Below are 15818 nucleotides of genomic sequence, written 5' to 3' on the forward strand. Positions count from 1 at the left end.
AGGCTTGCCTGGAGCTCATTATGTAGACCAGGCTGATCTTACATGTACTCCGTAGCCCAGGTTAGCCTCAAAATTATGGCAATCTTCTTGTCTCCGCCTCCAGAATGCTGGATTCATCACAGGCATGGAATGCCCTGCCAACTTAAACTTTAATAAATGTCGTTCGGCTAGAATACCTATTTGAAGAAAGCCCAGTAAGTGCAGTGAGCCTTTCATGCACTAGCACTGAACAGCATAGTCCAGGGTGTGCTGGGGAGGGCTGTGGTTGGAAGCACGGTTCTCTATCGATAAATGGAAACTTCAGTCCACAGCTTCACAGACGGGGGGGGGAACCAAGGAACTCTGCCCGTATGTCGCATCCTGTGCACCTCCTCTATCTGTTCCCCATTTGTAGCCTGTATAGCAAGCTGGTGACGCCGAAGAGTCTCCGAGCAGTGCAAGCTGCCCCCAGGACTTAATCGGCTGTAAGAAGGAAGTTGTGGGGAGTCTGGCTTACAGTCATGAGACACACACAGGTCAGTCTGGGACTTGGGAAGGGAGTCTCAAGCGGGAAGGCTTGTGGGTTGGAACCCTCAACCTGTGGGTCTGATGCTAACCCTACGTGGATGACGTCAACACAGGATTTGAGGCAAGCAGCTGGAGCCTTCTGGGGAGTGGCTGAGGGTCTAGAGAAACAACTGCCTCACACCCGCTGCTAAGTGTCAGGTGGTGTAGGAGTAAGGAAAAGGCTTGAATGTTTATCCCATCTTTATAGTCAAATACAGCATACAGCTCAGCTTCTCTCTCCCAAGCTGTGATTTTTGCATGGACAACAGCAGCCCTCTGACCCACCGTGCCATTGGTTTGGTTGCTATGAATCATTTAATGCAGAGCAACACATTGTCCCTCCTCTTCTTTCCTTTCCCAGATGTGAAAACCCTTAGAGGCCACTCCTACATCCCAAAGACAACATAGTGATAGTAATCATGGCAAGCCTGCCTACTACTTCGTATCTGGATGCACTGGTCTGATAGGCTCCAGTTCGACCCTGCAGCAGCCACAGCTGCCAACAAAGGAAAGATGCATGTTTGCTTGTTCCAGTGAGGCCGAGAATGAGGGCTGACGGTGACTGCGGCTGGAGACTGGTGACCATGCAACTTAGGACAATGTAAACTTTGCAGGTCACAGAGGAAACTGTTCCCCTAGCAACCTTAGGCAGCAAAGAAAGCAAATGATGCACATCAAAAGAGAGAGAGCTCTGTCTGTCCTGCCCTGCTGCACAGGACTGCCCTGGTTGTCGGCACATGTGTCCAATGGATCCATATGACAGGCTCGTGCTGAAGCCTCACTTTTATTGATGTGCTTGGACATTATCCATTTCATTGATCATCTTTTTCTTCGTTCTCATCCTTCCTCTCACTCCTCCCTCCCTTTCCCTGCTTTCCAAGATCACTGGTTCAGAGTGGTAATTGAAGAGGGGGGCTTGAGAAATCCTGGAATTTCCCAGGGTGTCTGTGATGAAGTGAGACTCGGCATGCGAACAGAACAGGATGTCTAGGGCCTTCTCTTGTTGCCTCCATGGTTAAAGCCCTACCCCAGATCTCAGCAGATGCTAACATGCCCACAGTCTCCTGCACTTCCTCCCTCACATTTTAAATAGACCCAAGGGCTTAGAAAGTCAAACCCCAAACTAGTGTGATGAGATCTCCCTCCCACAAACCCAGTGAGCACCAGGAAACTGAAAGAGAACTTGCAGGAGTCAGAACTCTGTGGTTGTACTTAGAGAGGGAAGTGAGTTCCTGTCCTTACCCTTGGCGGAGAGCCAGGTGAGGAAGCCTCCTGGAAGACTGAAGTGACCATAGGGACTTAACTGTAGCGGCTGGACCTTTGCTAGGCCCGTGTTCCCTTGAGAGTGACCAAAAGGGTACCCAACCACCTCCCAACAGATTCAGTGTGGGGACAGCGCTATGAATTAGGGCTGTGGGTGAAATGGAACAGGACACGACAGAAAAGCAGTATCAAGATGTAAAGGAGGTGACAGACCCACTAGAAGGCAACTAGCGGCTCGACGCCATAAGCTTGCTATCTGTAAAGGTACCTTGGAGAGTTTTGGGGGACGGGAGGCTACCTAGCAATGGACGCTTAACCCACACTGAGTAAGCGAGGCACCAGCAAGTGTCCGTGCAGAGCACAGAGACAAACAGGTGATAACACAGTGTGTCCAGAGGCACGACAGGGCCAGCACTGAGGACGGCTAACGGCAGCATCCGGCAAGCCAAGCTTGCACAGCTCGGGGACGGCAGGAGTCCAGCTAGGAAAGTCAGTGCCACAGCGCCAAAGAAGCAACAGATTTAGGAGAGGACTTGGTGGCGCACCTTGTATTGTGCTGCTCAGGAGGCAGAGGCAGGCAGATCTCTGAGTCAGAGACCCACTGGGACTCGTATTAAGGCCCCGTCTCAAAAAGAAGAGGGAGGAGGAAGAGGAGGAGGAGGAGGAGGAGGAGATGATCGTTTTAAAGTACAGGGCTGGGGATGTAGCTCAGCTCACAGAATGGCTGCCTAACGAGCACGAAGGTCTAGGTTTGATCCTCAGCACTGGGCACGACGCTGAATGTTTGTAATCCCAATGCACAGGAGGTAAAGGCAGGTAGACCATCTTAGGTACTTGAGGCCTTAGAGACCACCTGAGCTATAGACCCTTTCAGAAAAGAGAGAGGGGAGGATAGAGGGAGAAAGGAAGTAATGTACATTAGTACCTTTGGATGGAGAACAGCCCGCAGATGGAGTAGTTTGAATAAGATTGGCCCCCCCAAAGGCTCATATATTTAACCGCTTAGTTGCCAGGGCATGGCACTGTTTGAAAGAATTAAAAGGATTAAGAGTTCCGGCCTTGTTGGAGGAAGTGTGTGTCGGGGGATATGCTTTGAGGTTTCCAAAGGCCATGCCAGGCCTAGTCTTTCTCTTCCTGCTGTCTGCAGATCCGGATGTAGAACTCTCAGCTACCTCTCCAGCACCATGTCTGCCACTGCGCTTCCTGCCATGATGATAACGGATTAAACCTCAGAAACTGTAATCGAGCCCCAATTAAATGTTTTCCTTTATAAGAAGTGCTGTGAGCATGGTGTCTCGTCACAGCAAGAGAACACTGACTAAGATAACGATGCTCTTAGGATCCCCACAGGGCCCTCTGTTCTCAGGACGTATAACTTGCCATTGCCTTGAGGACATTCATGTTTGGCTTGCACATGGACAAGCTGAGATGTCCCAGGGAGCTGACAGCTTTGCTGGGGATGGTCCTTAACCCATCAGTGGACACACACTCAAAACTGGCACGGCATTTCATGAGGACAACGCTGAGGACTGCCTCAGGCAGAGGACCCCCATAGAATGCACCTCGAATGGCCACGGGGATTCATGCTCATTCACACAGCCTGTGAGCTCCCTTCCCTCCGGGTCTCACTTCCCTGTTCCTACTTCCTGGAATTGCCTCCCAAAGAAACTCTTTGCACTCAAATCTTTGCCTGAGTCTACTTGAGGTAGGTGGGGGACCCGATTGAGGAAAACTCAGACAAAGCATTTGGAACAATTTCTATGATCCAAAAACAAAGATTCAAATACAAAGTGCTTCTGGAAGGGGAAAAGCTGACATCACCAACTGAAATAAAAAGATTCTCAAACATAGAGATGAACCCGGGGAGAGGAGGGAAGCGTGGGGACACAGGAAAAGCGTGTGAGAAGTCAGAGCTAAGCGTGCCCAAGGAACTTGTCCTCGCTAAAATCTGAGCATGAGATGAGAATACTTGAATAGACTGAGCAGAACCACGGCTATGAAGAAATAAGTCACCAGGAAAAGAAAGGAAAAGAAAACACCACCCTATCCTAGGGGCCAAATGCAGTGTCTTCTTTTGACCCGAGAGAATATAAAGCCCGAGCTGCCTCTTCCAGCCGCTGTCGGAACTCCAGCTTCTCATAGTTAGAAGGGCTGACTCCTTTAAAACCGTGCATCACTCCCCACCAGCAGCCCGCGATGGCCGCTGTGGAATCGCTGTCTCCGCCATGGAAAAAGGCTCTGTGTGCAAGTTCCTTCCAGGAATCCCCCGCAGCCAGGAGGGCATCATAGGCGATCATGGGGGCATCGTGTCCACTGCTGCCGCCCCAGCCAGAGTAACTCAGGGAGATGTAGAATTGATCCCTCTCCTTCACCCCGAAGGGCTTCTGGAAGACGGGAGCTGACTTGCCATCTGAAATTCCTCGAAGTTCCAGGTACTTTTCCCATTCTTTCTGGAAGTAAGACCTGCGGAGGGGAAATCAATTTTAAAAAGCTAATGTCAAAAGCCATATGGAAAAATACCAGGTAGATATGTAAATAGAGAAAAGTCCAGAATGACTTCAGCCCCTCATACTAGTGTCATAAACTCATAGGGAAAAAAACAGCATTAACTCTACAAGCCATTCATCCATTTTTTACTAACCACCCACTGAGACCAGGTATGGACTCAGTTGCTCAGTAAGGAAGATATGTGTCAGGGCGGCGGAACAGGAAACAAACATTGGTTCTTCTGGGTCCAGAGCAACACCTTATTACCTTTCCAGGAGAACTCTGGGACACCACAACATGAGCACCCTTAGTAAGAGCGCTGAGCCCTTTGCTTCTAAGGAAGCCGATGTGAAGTAAGCCATGAAGAGGGGAGAGGTGGCCTTGTCACTCAGATCCTGAGGAAACTTATCTCTCGAACATTCTAACCAAAGGCTCTGAAATACTGCTTCAAAGCAATACTGGAAAAAGAAACCTCAGAGAAACAGGAGGTGACCAAGAAAAGTGCGTCTCTGCACAGGCTGGTCACAGACATTTATAGGAAGCTGGAGTCAAGAATAGGACTGAGGTGACTACAGGTGCCCACACACCAAGGCACCCAACTGGCTGCTTCAGGCAACCACGACTGGAAAGGACTGTGGTCTCCTTAGCAGGGAGGAACAGGAATGTGAAGAACTGTGATGGCAGCTGTGACCTCTGAACCCTAGGCACACGGATGGTGCATGCGCATACACAGACACTCACCAGTGTTGGAGATTTTCCTTCACAAAGTAGTCTGACTGGATAATGTAGTTTTTGGCTTCTGGTAACACCTCCATCAACCCTCTTCCCCACTCCCTCGGTGGCTTTTCATTCACGGCATACGCTGTAAAAAGAGCCGACACGAGGCTTCCCAGGTAGCCTGTGGGGTGGTGGTGGGTCATGCGGCCACTCTCGATGCTCACTTGGATTAGCATGTCCAGCTGGCTGGGGTGAGGGAACCTCAGCCCGATGCACATGGCACGCATAGCAGCTCCACAGCCACCCTCGTGGGTGTTGAAGGGGATCCTCCAGCCATCGGGCCTGTTGGGCTCCAACTGCATGGCATTCTGCATGCAAGCACCACCTAGGGTGAGTCAGGTAGAGAGAAGGGTCAGAGACCAAAACAAAGGACCTGTGAGAATAAAGAACAAAACAGACTCCCAAGTTTCTCTGAAACAAAAGGAAAGCCATGAACATATGATATGGATAGAACGTATGATATGGACGGAACATATGACATGGACGGAACATATGATATGGGCGGAACATATGATATGGGCGGAACATATGATATGGATGGCCCCACAACTTCAAACCCCAGCCCAATAGTTGTCCTTTTTTATATATAATCCTAAGTGTGATATTATGAATTAACAAAGTAATTCATATACATGGAGTAAGCCTTGGGATTGCTGTACCATATTTGCTTTTATTTATGAAAGAAAGGTTTTCTACATAAACCAGGCTGGCCTGGGACTCTCTATTGTATCCGAAGCTGGCCACAAACTCATAGTCATTCTCCTGCTTCTGCTTCCCAAGTGCTGGGACCACAGGTGTGTGCTATCATGTATTTGTTTTTAATAAGATCAGACTCAAAACTTAGGGAACTTAAGATCACAGAAGCAGCTAGTCAGTGACCATCGAAATATAATCAGAATCCATAGCTGAAGTCCTCAGTGAGTCTAATAAGAGCCTGTTGGGGTTCCCATTGGGGTTACTGACTATCAGAAAGAGAAAGTTCCAGAAGAAACATTAGGTTCAGATCAGGAACAACAGACTGTGGCCATCCCCTACATGACAGGGGTAAAAGGAGGCTTGTCCCACTGACCTTTTGTCCACTGTCCATTTTATGTAAATGGAGACTGGGCTTTTATTTACTCTGCTAAGCCCTTGATAGAAACAGCTTTATTCATGACCCAATAAAAGCAACACATATACAGGACATCCCACATCATTTCCCCTTTTCTGTCTAAATAAAAAGGAAGGTTTTTAACTTTAACATAGTAAAATTACACATAACAAAATGGGTACAAAGCAAGAATTACAGTTACAATAGTCTGTTTGTATCTGGAAAAATTAAAGAAAATATTCTATCTATTTTATCTTTGTGAGTCTAAAGTTTCATATTTATCTTTTATTATAACTAAGGAAAACTATAAGCATAACTACCTATCTTCAAATCCATCAAAGAGCCCAGAAGGATATAATATTACCTAAGTAAACAGGAAGTACATTGTAAGCAACCTCCAAAACTCTAGAATTGACAAAGACATCTCACTGCCTGGATAGTCACCCAAAGTTCTTCTGTAACATTGGGTATCCATCTTCAGCCTACAGGCCCATAGTATCCAGTAGACTTTTCCATGAAGCAGAAAATTTGCAAGACTATTTTGTCTATATTGGCAGTTTGTCAGTCACTTTCTTCTGTGTCCTGTAGAATGTCTGGAAGACTTTTTCATGAAGCAGGAACCCTGAAGGACTGTCTCACCTTCTTTTTGCAAGTTCAGCAGTCATTTTTCTGTGGGTCTTGTATGTCCAGTTTATAAAGAATACCATAAAGCAGTCCAGGTAAGAGTTTCTTGCCCAAATGGATAGTTTTGTCACATTGAAGGCAAATTCATTACATAATGAATTTCTTTAATGCCCATCAACCTCTCTATAAAGTAACTGGTGCTGTCAGAAGCTGGCATGTCTCACTATTGAGAAAACTCTAAGTTCTTAAAACCTTTAAATGCAATATTCTGTAGGTCTTTGAAGTGTTGAAGATTATCTATGTAACTGAAATATATCTGTGTACCTAGAAAACCTAATATGACTACAAGTTTGACTATTACAAAAGACTATCTATTAATCTGTAATTTTAACTCTACATTGTATTTTAAATGAGTGGTATAAACATAATACTTTAAACAAAAGTAGTATAACAAAATTAACCTTAAATTTGTACCAACAGACCAAAATCTATACTAATGTAAAGCATTTATCTCTATATCATATCCCCTCCATTTTTTAGAAAGAGATTAACTGTGACCATTAACCACTTACAACAAACCCCCTTTAAATGAAAACAAACATTTATAAATAATCATTTTAGGAATTTGGGCATTGTTTCTCCAAGGTGCTTCCTGTTGTTTTTTTGGGTGAAATATTTTTAGGGTTCATAGAGACCTTTTGGAGTCATGTTCCATCAAACCACATTAGCCTGGAAGGAATCCACAAGTTCTTATCTTCTGTAGAAGCAAAAGCAGAGCTTCTTTTTCAAAGTAATATATCCTTAGACTCAAATTTTGAAGTCAAGATAGCTTTAAAATATGTATGTTGGTTTAGCTTAGCAACCCCCAGAATCAAATGTTTTTCAGCAGTTAACTCATTAACCATCTAAAAATCCAAAGAAAACACAATAATACACATAATTCAGACTCTCTGTATATTTTATCTTTACATGGCTTATTTTTTATTCTATTACTTTTAAATGTTTGAGCACATGTCCTTGTGGCACAGTTGTATAACACTTTGTAATAATTCCCCAACAGACTCTTATAGGAAGGGAGGTTGGTCAGGGAAAAGGTGACATAAACCTGGAGGCCCCTAGGGGACCACAATAAGTTCCCAAAGTGGGTAAGAGCCACTGTGTGCAGAACTGGAACAAAAGAGAGTCTTCATTTTTTTCTTAATTAGAAAACAAAAACAGTTTTCTTTGTAATTGTTCATAACAAAATATAGAAAATAGAAGGAAAATAACAAATGACATCTACTTCTATAACTTAGGTAGAATTATGAACATATTTATGAATATGCTTCCAGACCTCTCTCAACAGAGAGAAGCAACTGTTCTGTGTGTGTGTGTTTGTGTGTGTAGTGTTTGAGCACATGCCCATGTGCATACAGAGGACAGAGGTGGCTGCCAGGTGTCCTGTCTCTTTTTCAGATTCTCGGTACAGGGTCTAGAGATAGCCCAGCAAACTACAGGGATCCTCCTGTCTCTGTCTCCTTTTGCACAGGGGCTACACATGTGATTGTTTATGTGGGTGCTGGGGATTTGAACTCAGGTCCTCACGCTTGCACAGCTAGTGTTCTTACCTGCTGAGCCGTATCTCTACCACCTCCCACACCACCCCACTCCTGACCTTCCTGCTTCCTCCTCCCAAGTTCTGGGATTACAGATATGCGCCAACACACCTGGCACATGACATTATTTCCATAAAATATTTTTCTGAAACCTACTTTTTTTTTATTTCATGGATAAAACCTTTCCATATTCATCTGCAGAGTTTACCAAACTGTGATGCCACCATAAATAAGTTACAAGAATTCAAATCTACACTATCATTTCATTGATATTTAAATGCCCCACAACTTTTTTTTCTACTTTTGGTTCTCTGAAACAGAATCTCACTCCAGAGTCTAGGCTGGTTTTGAAGTCAAAGTCCTCCTGAGTGTCGAGACAGTCACCAATCCCTAGTCCCACCAACATTTCTCTGTCCCCAGGAGCCACCTCCTCCCAGCAGCACTCACCTGGCGCCCGGCCATCCATGTCCCCCATGCAGTCCTGATAATGTTTAGCTAGAAGGGAATACAGCTGAGCCAAGCTCGGGGATGTGCCGGCTTCCAGGAGTGCCTCTGCCGTAGCCAGGTGCATCACCGTGTCGTCACTGACTCTCCACTGTGCCACGTCTATGGCTTCCAAGTCACCCATCTGGGCCAACTGCCGGTGTATCTTCTCCCCGTCCCGAAGGAACTCCCACTTCCCATTGAAGTACCCCAAGGCATCTCCAGCTGCACTCAGCACCATGGCGGCCACATACCTCTCAATCAGCCCCCCACCCATGCTGCGCCTGGCACAGGCGGTCTTGGGGGACAGCTAAGACACCTGCAGGAAGAAAGAGAAAGATCAGTCAGAAAAAAAGCAAGTAAAAGATAAAACTCTGTATTTTACAGAGCACTCTCCCTGCAGGCACTTTATTAAATATATCCCATTTGATCCTCATCACTGCGCTGTGAGAGATTTGCTACTAGGTGCATCTTAAGCCGAATAAGTCAAGCATCATAAAGATAACGCAGTTTTATAAGTGTTAAGAGAACTGAATCAGAGCTAACAGTGGCTGGGATACTAGCACAGAACTAACTCCCAAGCCGGGTCTCTAGCTCTATCTTGGACTCTTGGGTAGTGGCACACCCATTAGGTTCTACAAGTCAACCCAGGCCTGTAGTTTTCTCCTTTAGGTGACATGCGGCTTGGAAGTGCATCTCTTTTATTTATTTATTTTTTTAAAAAATATTTATTTATTATGTATACAATATTCTTTCTGTGTGTATGCCTGGCCAGAAGAGGGCACCAGATCTCATTACAGATGGTTGTGAGCCACCATGTGGTTGCTGGGAATTGAACTCAGGACCTATGGAAGAGCAGACAATGCTCTTAACCACTGAGCCATCTCTCCAGCCCAAGCCCAAGTGTATCTCTCCTTGAAGTACTTGTTAATAGGTAAGTGTTCACAGATGAGGAAACAGAAGCTTACAACCAAAACGTGCAGACCCCAGACTTCTAGTTCCATCTAAGGACTTCAAGTGGCCTCAGCCCTGGCCTTGACCTTGGGCAACTTCTTGGACGGCACTTAGAAAGATAATGATTTAAAAACAAACAAACAGCAACAACCTCCCAGAGGAAGGTTACAAGGAATGAATGAGTTCCCATAAAGTGTATAGAGAACACAACTTTATGATTATTATCCACCAACAACCAGTTCCATAATTAAGCTTTGCCCACACTCTTCCTTTTTACCAGCAATATTTTTGCTTTTCCATTTTAGAATGATTTGTTTTTATTTTACGTGCTCTGGCTTTTTGTCTACATGTGTGTCTGTGTGAGGATGTCTGATCCCCTACAACTGGGCTTATAGGCATTTGTGATCTGCCATGTGGGTGCTGGGACTTAAACCTGAGTCCTCTGGAAGGGCACCCAGTGTTCTTAACTGCTAAGCAATCTCTGTAGTCCCTGTTTGCTTTATATATGGTAAAAGTTCTATGCCGGGACAGTGGTGGCGCTCGCCTTTAATCCCAGCACTCTGGAGGCAGAGGCAGGCGGATCTCTGTGAATTTGAGGCCAGCCTGGTCTACAAGAGCTAGTTCCAGGACAGGCACCCAAAACTACAGAGAAACCCTGTCTCAAAAATCCAAAAATAAAAATAAATAAATAAAAGTTCTATAGTACTGGATCACAGATGATATTGTGTAGGGGAAGGGGAAAAGGGCCAACCCAAGAAACCCGCCCCGGCTCTGATACCTAAGCCAGTGAAAGAAATACACTTTGGCCTGGTAACCACAGCCAAAGAAACACACCCTGACTAGAGCCAAAGAAACACACTTCGGCCCTAGAATCACAGTCAGAAAAAGAAATATGCCCTGGCCTTGAAATTAGAGTCAAAAGAAACACAATTTGGCCCTCAAACTAGAGGGCCTGACCAACTCCAAATAAACAGAAAACCAACCAATCCCTGTGCAGAAAAGAATCAATCCCTGAGCAGAAAACCAACCAATCCCTGAGCACGAGCTCTAGCAAATCTGAGCTCAAGGGACTGAAATCTGATCGATTCCCACCCTGAAAATCTTCTCCCTGGAAAAACTTGGCTCCTAAGAAACCCTATATGATTTGCTGCTGTCTCCTTCCACCCTGGCACCCTGGCACCCTCCTGGATTCTTCCCTCCCAATAAATCTCTTGAATGAGGTTTGAGTGAGACCTTCCTTCACAGGAATGCACTTTTCGTGGAAGCCATAGCAGAGCAGAGCAGGGCTGTTAACACTTTTGCTGGGGAAACCTCCCCACTAGCAGAGCGGGAGTAACTACACTCCTACACTCCAGGAAACAGGAGCTGGAGCCGAACTGGAACAGAGCTGTTACACTGGAGAAACCTTTCCCTAGACCAGAGCTGTAAGCCGCTATGTTTGCTATGACCTGTGGTATTCCTTAGCCCCTGATTGCCAGAATACTCTTCCATCCGAACTGTAACACTCAGTATTCCCTGGCCCCGATTCCCAGACTGCTTTTCCACCCAGGCTGTAACACTTAGCACTCCTTGGTTCCCAGCTGCCAGGATCCCTTTCCATTCAAGCTGCGATGCTTTGAATATTCCCACCACACATGAAATCCTTGCCAAAGCACTGGCTTCCTTGTGTGTGCATTTCTTGAGACCCTACTCTGCGCTAGGCCAGTTCCCCACGGCGCCCATTCCCTGTGACCCTCAGGTTCAAAGTGCTCCAACATCTGCCCACTCCGTCTATCCATCTACCCCACGTACAGGGGTAAACACTCTTAGAGACACAGAGACTAGCTCAGCCCTGCCCTCAGCTCATGCTGTTCCCACACCCAACTGCCCTTCTTCCTCTCTACTTACCTAAATGCTATCTTAGGTTTAGTTCAAGCCCAAGCACTTCCACGGTCCTCCATCTAGACAGGACTAGGGCACAGGCCGGCAAAGACCTGGAGAAGCAGTAAGGGGAAAAGACAGACTGAGCGTTTGTAAGAGCGAGCTCCGAATCACATTATCTAAATATTTTCTTATGTATAAACAAAGCTTAGGAAGTAGAGATCTGTACTCTCTTGGGTTAGCTGTGTGATCATAATAAACAAGCCATTCACTCTGGAATGGTTTCCCATCTGTTGGGCAGCAGGAGGATGTAGATTGTAAATGTTCTCTGAAGTACTGTCTTGGCCCAGATTTTCGAAGCCAAAGCTTTGTTGACCTCTGAGAATTGAGAACTAACACCCACTCCTTTCCCTCCCAATGCTCAAGGTTTCCTTTCTGCAATTGTCCCCAGTGTGTGGGGAGCCCGTGGAGGAAGCATCTTTTCTCTTTGGAATTCCTTTTCATCCTGGGACATGCCCCAGTCCCAGCTTTAATAAGTCATTATTTCTTAACCCACTCTAAACTTCTACGGGTCTCATCACAATCGAACTATACAATCAAAACTGAAGTCCACTTCCAGACTAGCCTGTTTTCCCGGCCTGGGTCGGCGGAGGAACAGGGAAAGAAGAGGTTAAGGGAGAGGGCGACACACTCTGAAAAGTCCTGGAGGCCACTTTGAGGGCCTGGTACGACTCTGGAAGTGAGAACCCCGGGCTGAGCGGGTACCAGGTCAACCGGAGGAGAATGGTACAGGGAGTCTGGCTGTACCTTCTGGGGAGAGGCTGGGAGCGCGGGGCGGGGGCGAGGGGGTCTTGAGAGCCCAGGCGGCCTGAGCAGAAGTAGGGGTACCAGGCGCTGGAGCCTCGGTGTCCCGCGTGCGAGACCGGAGCAAACAAGGGCGGAACCGCGAGCGGGGCTCCTGGGCTGGGGAGTAGCAGACGCAGAGCGGCTTCCGGCGGAGCCGCGCCCTCCCCACCATCAGCACCGGGCGGAAGGGGTGGCTGTCACGGCGCCCAATCCCCAGGGAAGCGCGGGCCTGGGAACCGCTCTGCGCTGTGTGTCTGCGGTTATGGGGGCCGGGGCGAGCCGGGCGTGCGCCCCTGTCGGGTTCTGCCTCTCGCTGTAAGATGGACTGACTGCGGCACCCATCTTCTAGAGTGGCGACCGCTCGTCCAATGGAGCGCTAGACTGTTTGGGTCTTCATGCTCTTCACGGAAGTGATTCTAACGGGAACTTAGAAGGGAACAATTAGCTTCTCACCCCTAAATTATGGCTCTGGAATTATTAATACTCTAAGGTAGCGAAGGACGCATTAAGGCCAAGATGTCGTGTTCCAAGTATAAGCCTGCGCCCCTGACCACTCTTCCCAGTACCCTCGACCCAGCCCAGTACAACTAACTGTCCCTGGAGACCCGAAAGATGCAGGTCGAGCGCTTGAGCATCAGGGCCATCTTAAACGAGAATATCTGCTTCCGTACAACCACCCCAAACGCTCATCGTAGATCCTGCCTTGGCTCATTGAACCTAAGTAAGATCAATAGCTGTTTATCCTAATTTCAGACCCAACTCCAAGAATTCACTTTTAGGAACTGTGCTGGGAATTGGACCTCTCTTCTGATGCGGTTTCAAAACAGACAGGAGAGAAAGGCAGACTTTTTTAGGAAGGAAAATTGGATCTCCTATTAACTTTGGCAATGACTCTTGCCATAAATAAATCTCCTATTAATCTCAAATATAATGAAGGAGGCATTCGTGTGGAGCTGGGGGACATTTTTAAGCAGAAATTAAGTCATGTTTTAGGATGATGGATATATGTTAAAGCACTGGGGGGAGGGGCTGCTTGGAAGGGCAAACATCAAACTGTAAATGATTACAGTTGTCTGTCAGAAGGAACAAGAGACGAACGAAATTTAAATTTTGGTGGTTTTTGTTTTGTTTTGGTTTTTTTTGGGGAGGGGGACAGTTTCCACTATAGCCCAGACTGGTCTCAAACTCATTCCTCCTGTCTCCACCTTGAGAATGCTGGAATTTCCGTTTTGCAACACCGCGTCTGGCTTACATCTGTTAGAATATTTTTCTGTGTTGTATATGAAGAGATTTTTAGAGAAAAATAGAAGCCACAGGCAACCACTCTGGTTACACAGACCTAGAGTCTTCACGGTACTCTCACGATTTTAGAACAATAACAGGTCCTTTTGTAAAGAAAATTTTATATCCTCTCTTTAAAAACTGACTTCATCATCTACGAACAGGGCTCCAAATGTTCGTGCACATCCGTGCTTCTGGGATCAGCTTCCTTCTAGTTGGATACAACGAGAGGATGAGACCCTGGTGCACAGCTGCTCTCCCACCTCTTTATGGTTGTTTTAAGAGAACAGATTCACCCATAATCGGAAAACAGGATGCTGAAACAAAGCTTTGACACTCCCTAGGCCTGACTATGTCATGAGTGCCCGTTTACACAGTGACAGCTACAGGTTTTGGAAATGTGTACTAACAGGAAGTCGTTAATATGCAAGGGCCGCGTGGGCTCTCTAGCAGAAATTCACAGCAAAGCAGCTGCAAGGAGCAAAGGGTAACAAAGCACAGGCTAGGATCCTGTGTAAATTCATCAAAATAAATTAAGATGGGGAAGTATGAAAGCAGGAAAGCTAGGGACAATGACATAAAAATCCAAAAGTAGCTGTAATGGTTTTCATTCAAAAAGACTGGGCAGCTCACTGTATGACATCTTGGCTGCAGGACAACACTCAGGTAGCTGTTCAAATCTTACTCCAGACAGGAAAGGGTTTTAAAGCTGAGGTTAGCTTTTATATCAACAAATACTGGAGAGAGTAGACTGTTGTCCATAATGTGGGGAAGCCTTATTGAATCAGTTAAAGATCTTAAGAGAAAGGGCTCCCCTCCCATAGGAAAAAGAATTCTGCTAACTGACTGCCTTAGGACCATAGGCTCCTTCTCGGTCCTCCAGGCTGCAGACTGTGAGCTCACCAAACCTTATAATGTAGAAACCTAGCGTAGCCCTGGCTGGCCTAGAACTCATTCGGTAGACCAAGTTGACCTCAAACTCCGCCTCCTAAATGCTGTGGTTAATAAATCCAATTCTTAAAGTGGGTATCTCTCTTTCCTCTCCCCCACCCAGTCTCTCTCTCTCTCTCTCTCTCTCTCTCTCTCTCTCTCTCTCTCTCTCTCTCTCTCTCTGTGTGTGTGTGTGTGTGTGTGTGTGTGTGTGTGTGGTGTTCTGGTTCCTTGACTAATACAGTTACTAAATGTGCCAAACTTTGCTATGTAGAGAGGTCAGATGATAACCAACTAATAGAAGATGTATCTAGTGGACTAGAATAGCATTAGGCTGCAAAGAATACAATAGAGAAGACTACTCAAGGTTGGTGATGTAAAACAAAAGCATTTTTGGGTCAGTCATTATCCTCAGACAAGGTAGAGAGAGAGAATTAGACCCAAGTTAATGTTTGAAGACTATTAAGTAAGCAAATAAAACCATAAGTACAGAAAGAAATAGAGAGAGAGAGAGAGAGAGAGAGAGAGAGAGAGAGAGAGAGCGAGCTTCAATATGGGAAAATCCATTTAAAAAGAAAAGGATCAAACAAAGGTTGATCTTTTCGGGGCATGGTAACAATCCTGTGATCCTGGGAATTCCAGAAGCTGAGCCAGGAGGATCTTGAATTTGAGGCTAGCCTGGGTTACATAAGGAGGCTGTGCCTCCGAATAGAAAGAAAAATAAAATATATAAAAGCAAAGTCACAGGTTTAGTTTAGAATTTCCTCCCTGAGGGATGCACAGTTACTGGGCCCAGAGTTAAGCTGAACCAGGCCTTGAGATTAGCCTTCTTTCTCATTTCCTTGCTTCCCAAAGACATTCTAAACACCATAAGTAAGGCTGCAAATCCTCAAGAAGACTTGGGAAAAGACTAGAAGATTGACTCCCCAAGGAAAGCAGGCTCTCTGGACACCATCTCTGGGGAACCTTAAGAATTTTTGTTTGTTTGTTTATTTATAGCTGTTCTTTTAAATTTTGTTTTGCTTTGGGAAGGAGGTTGCAAGGGCAGAGGGCAGATGAGTGGGATCAGATGCAGGATATGA

General features: G+C 46.1%; 1 protein-coding gene and 1 pseudogene across 2 annotated transcripts; one reads left to right on the top strand and one right to left on the bottom strand.

Annotated features, from left to right (window-relative positions):
• Window positions 1–3492: 3492 nt before the first annotated feature.
• Window positions 3493–12642, bottom strand: Adprh (ADP-ribosylarginine hydrolase). 2 transcript variants are annotated; one of them, XM_050148713.1, is made up of 5 exons: window positions 12487–12642; window positions 11707–11792; window positions 8830–9184; window positions 5038–5398; window positions 3493–4272 (listed from the first exon to the last, which is right to left on the bottom strand). In XM_050148713.1, the coding sequence occupies exons 3-5, from the start codon at window positions 9140–9142 to the stop codon at window positions 3858–3860; spliced, it is 1089 nt and encodes a 362-aa protein (XP_050004670.1). In that variant the 5' UTR covers window positions 9143–9184; window positions 11707–11792; window positions 12487–12642; the 3' UTR covers window positions 3493–3857. The 2 variants fall into 2 exon arrangements, with proteins under 2 accessions (XP_050004670.1, XP_050004671.1); XM_050148714.1 differs by lacking the exon at window positions 11707–11792 and having other exon boundaries at window positions 12487–12623.
• Window positions 12643–12825: 183 nt separating this feature from the next.
• Window positions 12826–13523, top strand: LOC126505844 (NADH dehydrogenase [ubiquinone] 1 beta subcomplex subunit 4-like; annotated as a pseudogene).
• The last annotated feature ends 2295 nt before the right edge of the window (window positions 13524–15818 follow it).

This window comes from Alexandromys fortis, unplaced genomic scaffold (assembly GCF_014885135.2).
Source record: "Alexandromys fortis isolate MF-2015 unplaced genomic scaffold, M_Fortis_MF-2015_v1.1 scaffold_4, whole genome shotgun sequence".
NCBI classification, from domain to species: domain Eukaryota; kingdom Metazoa; phylum Chordata; class Mammalia; order Rodentia; family Cricetidae; genus Alexandromys; species Alexandromys fortis.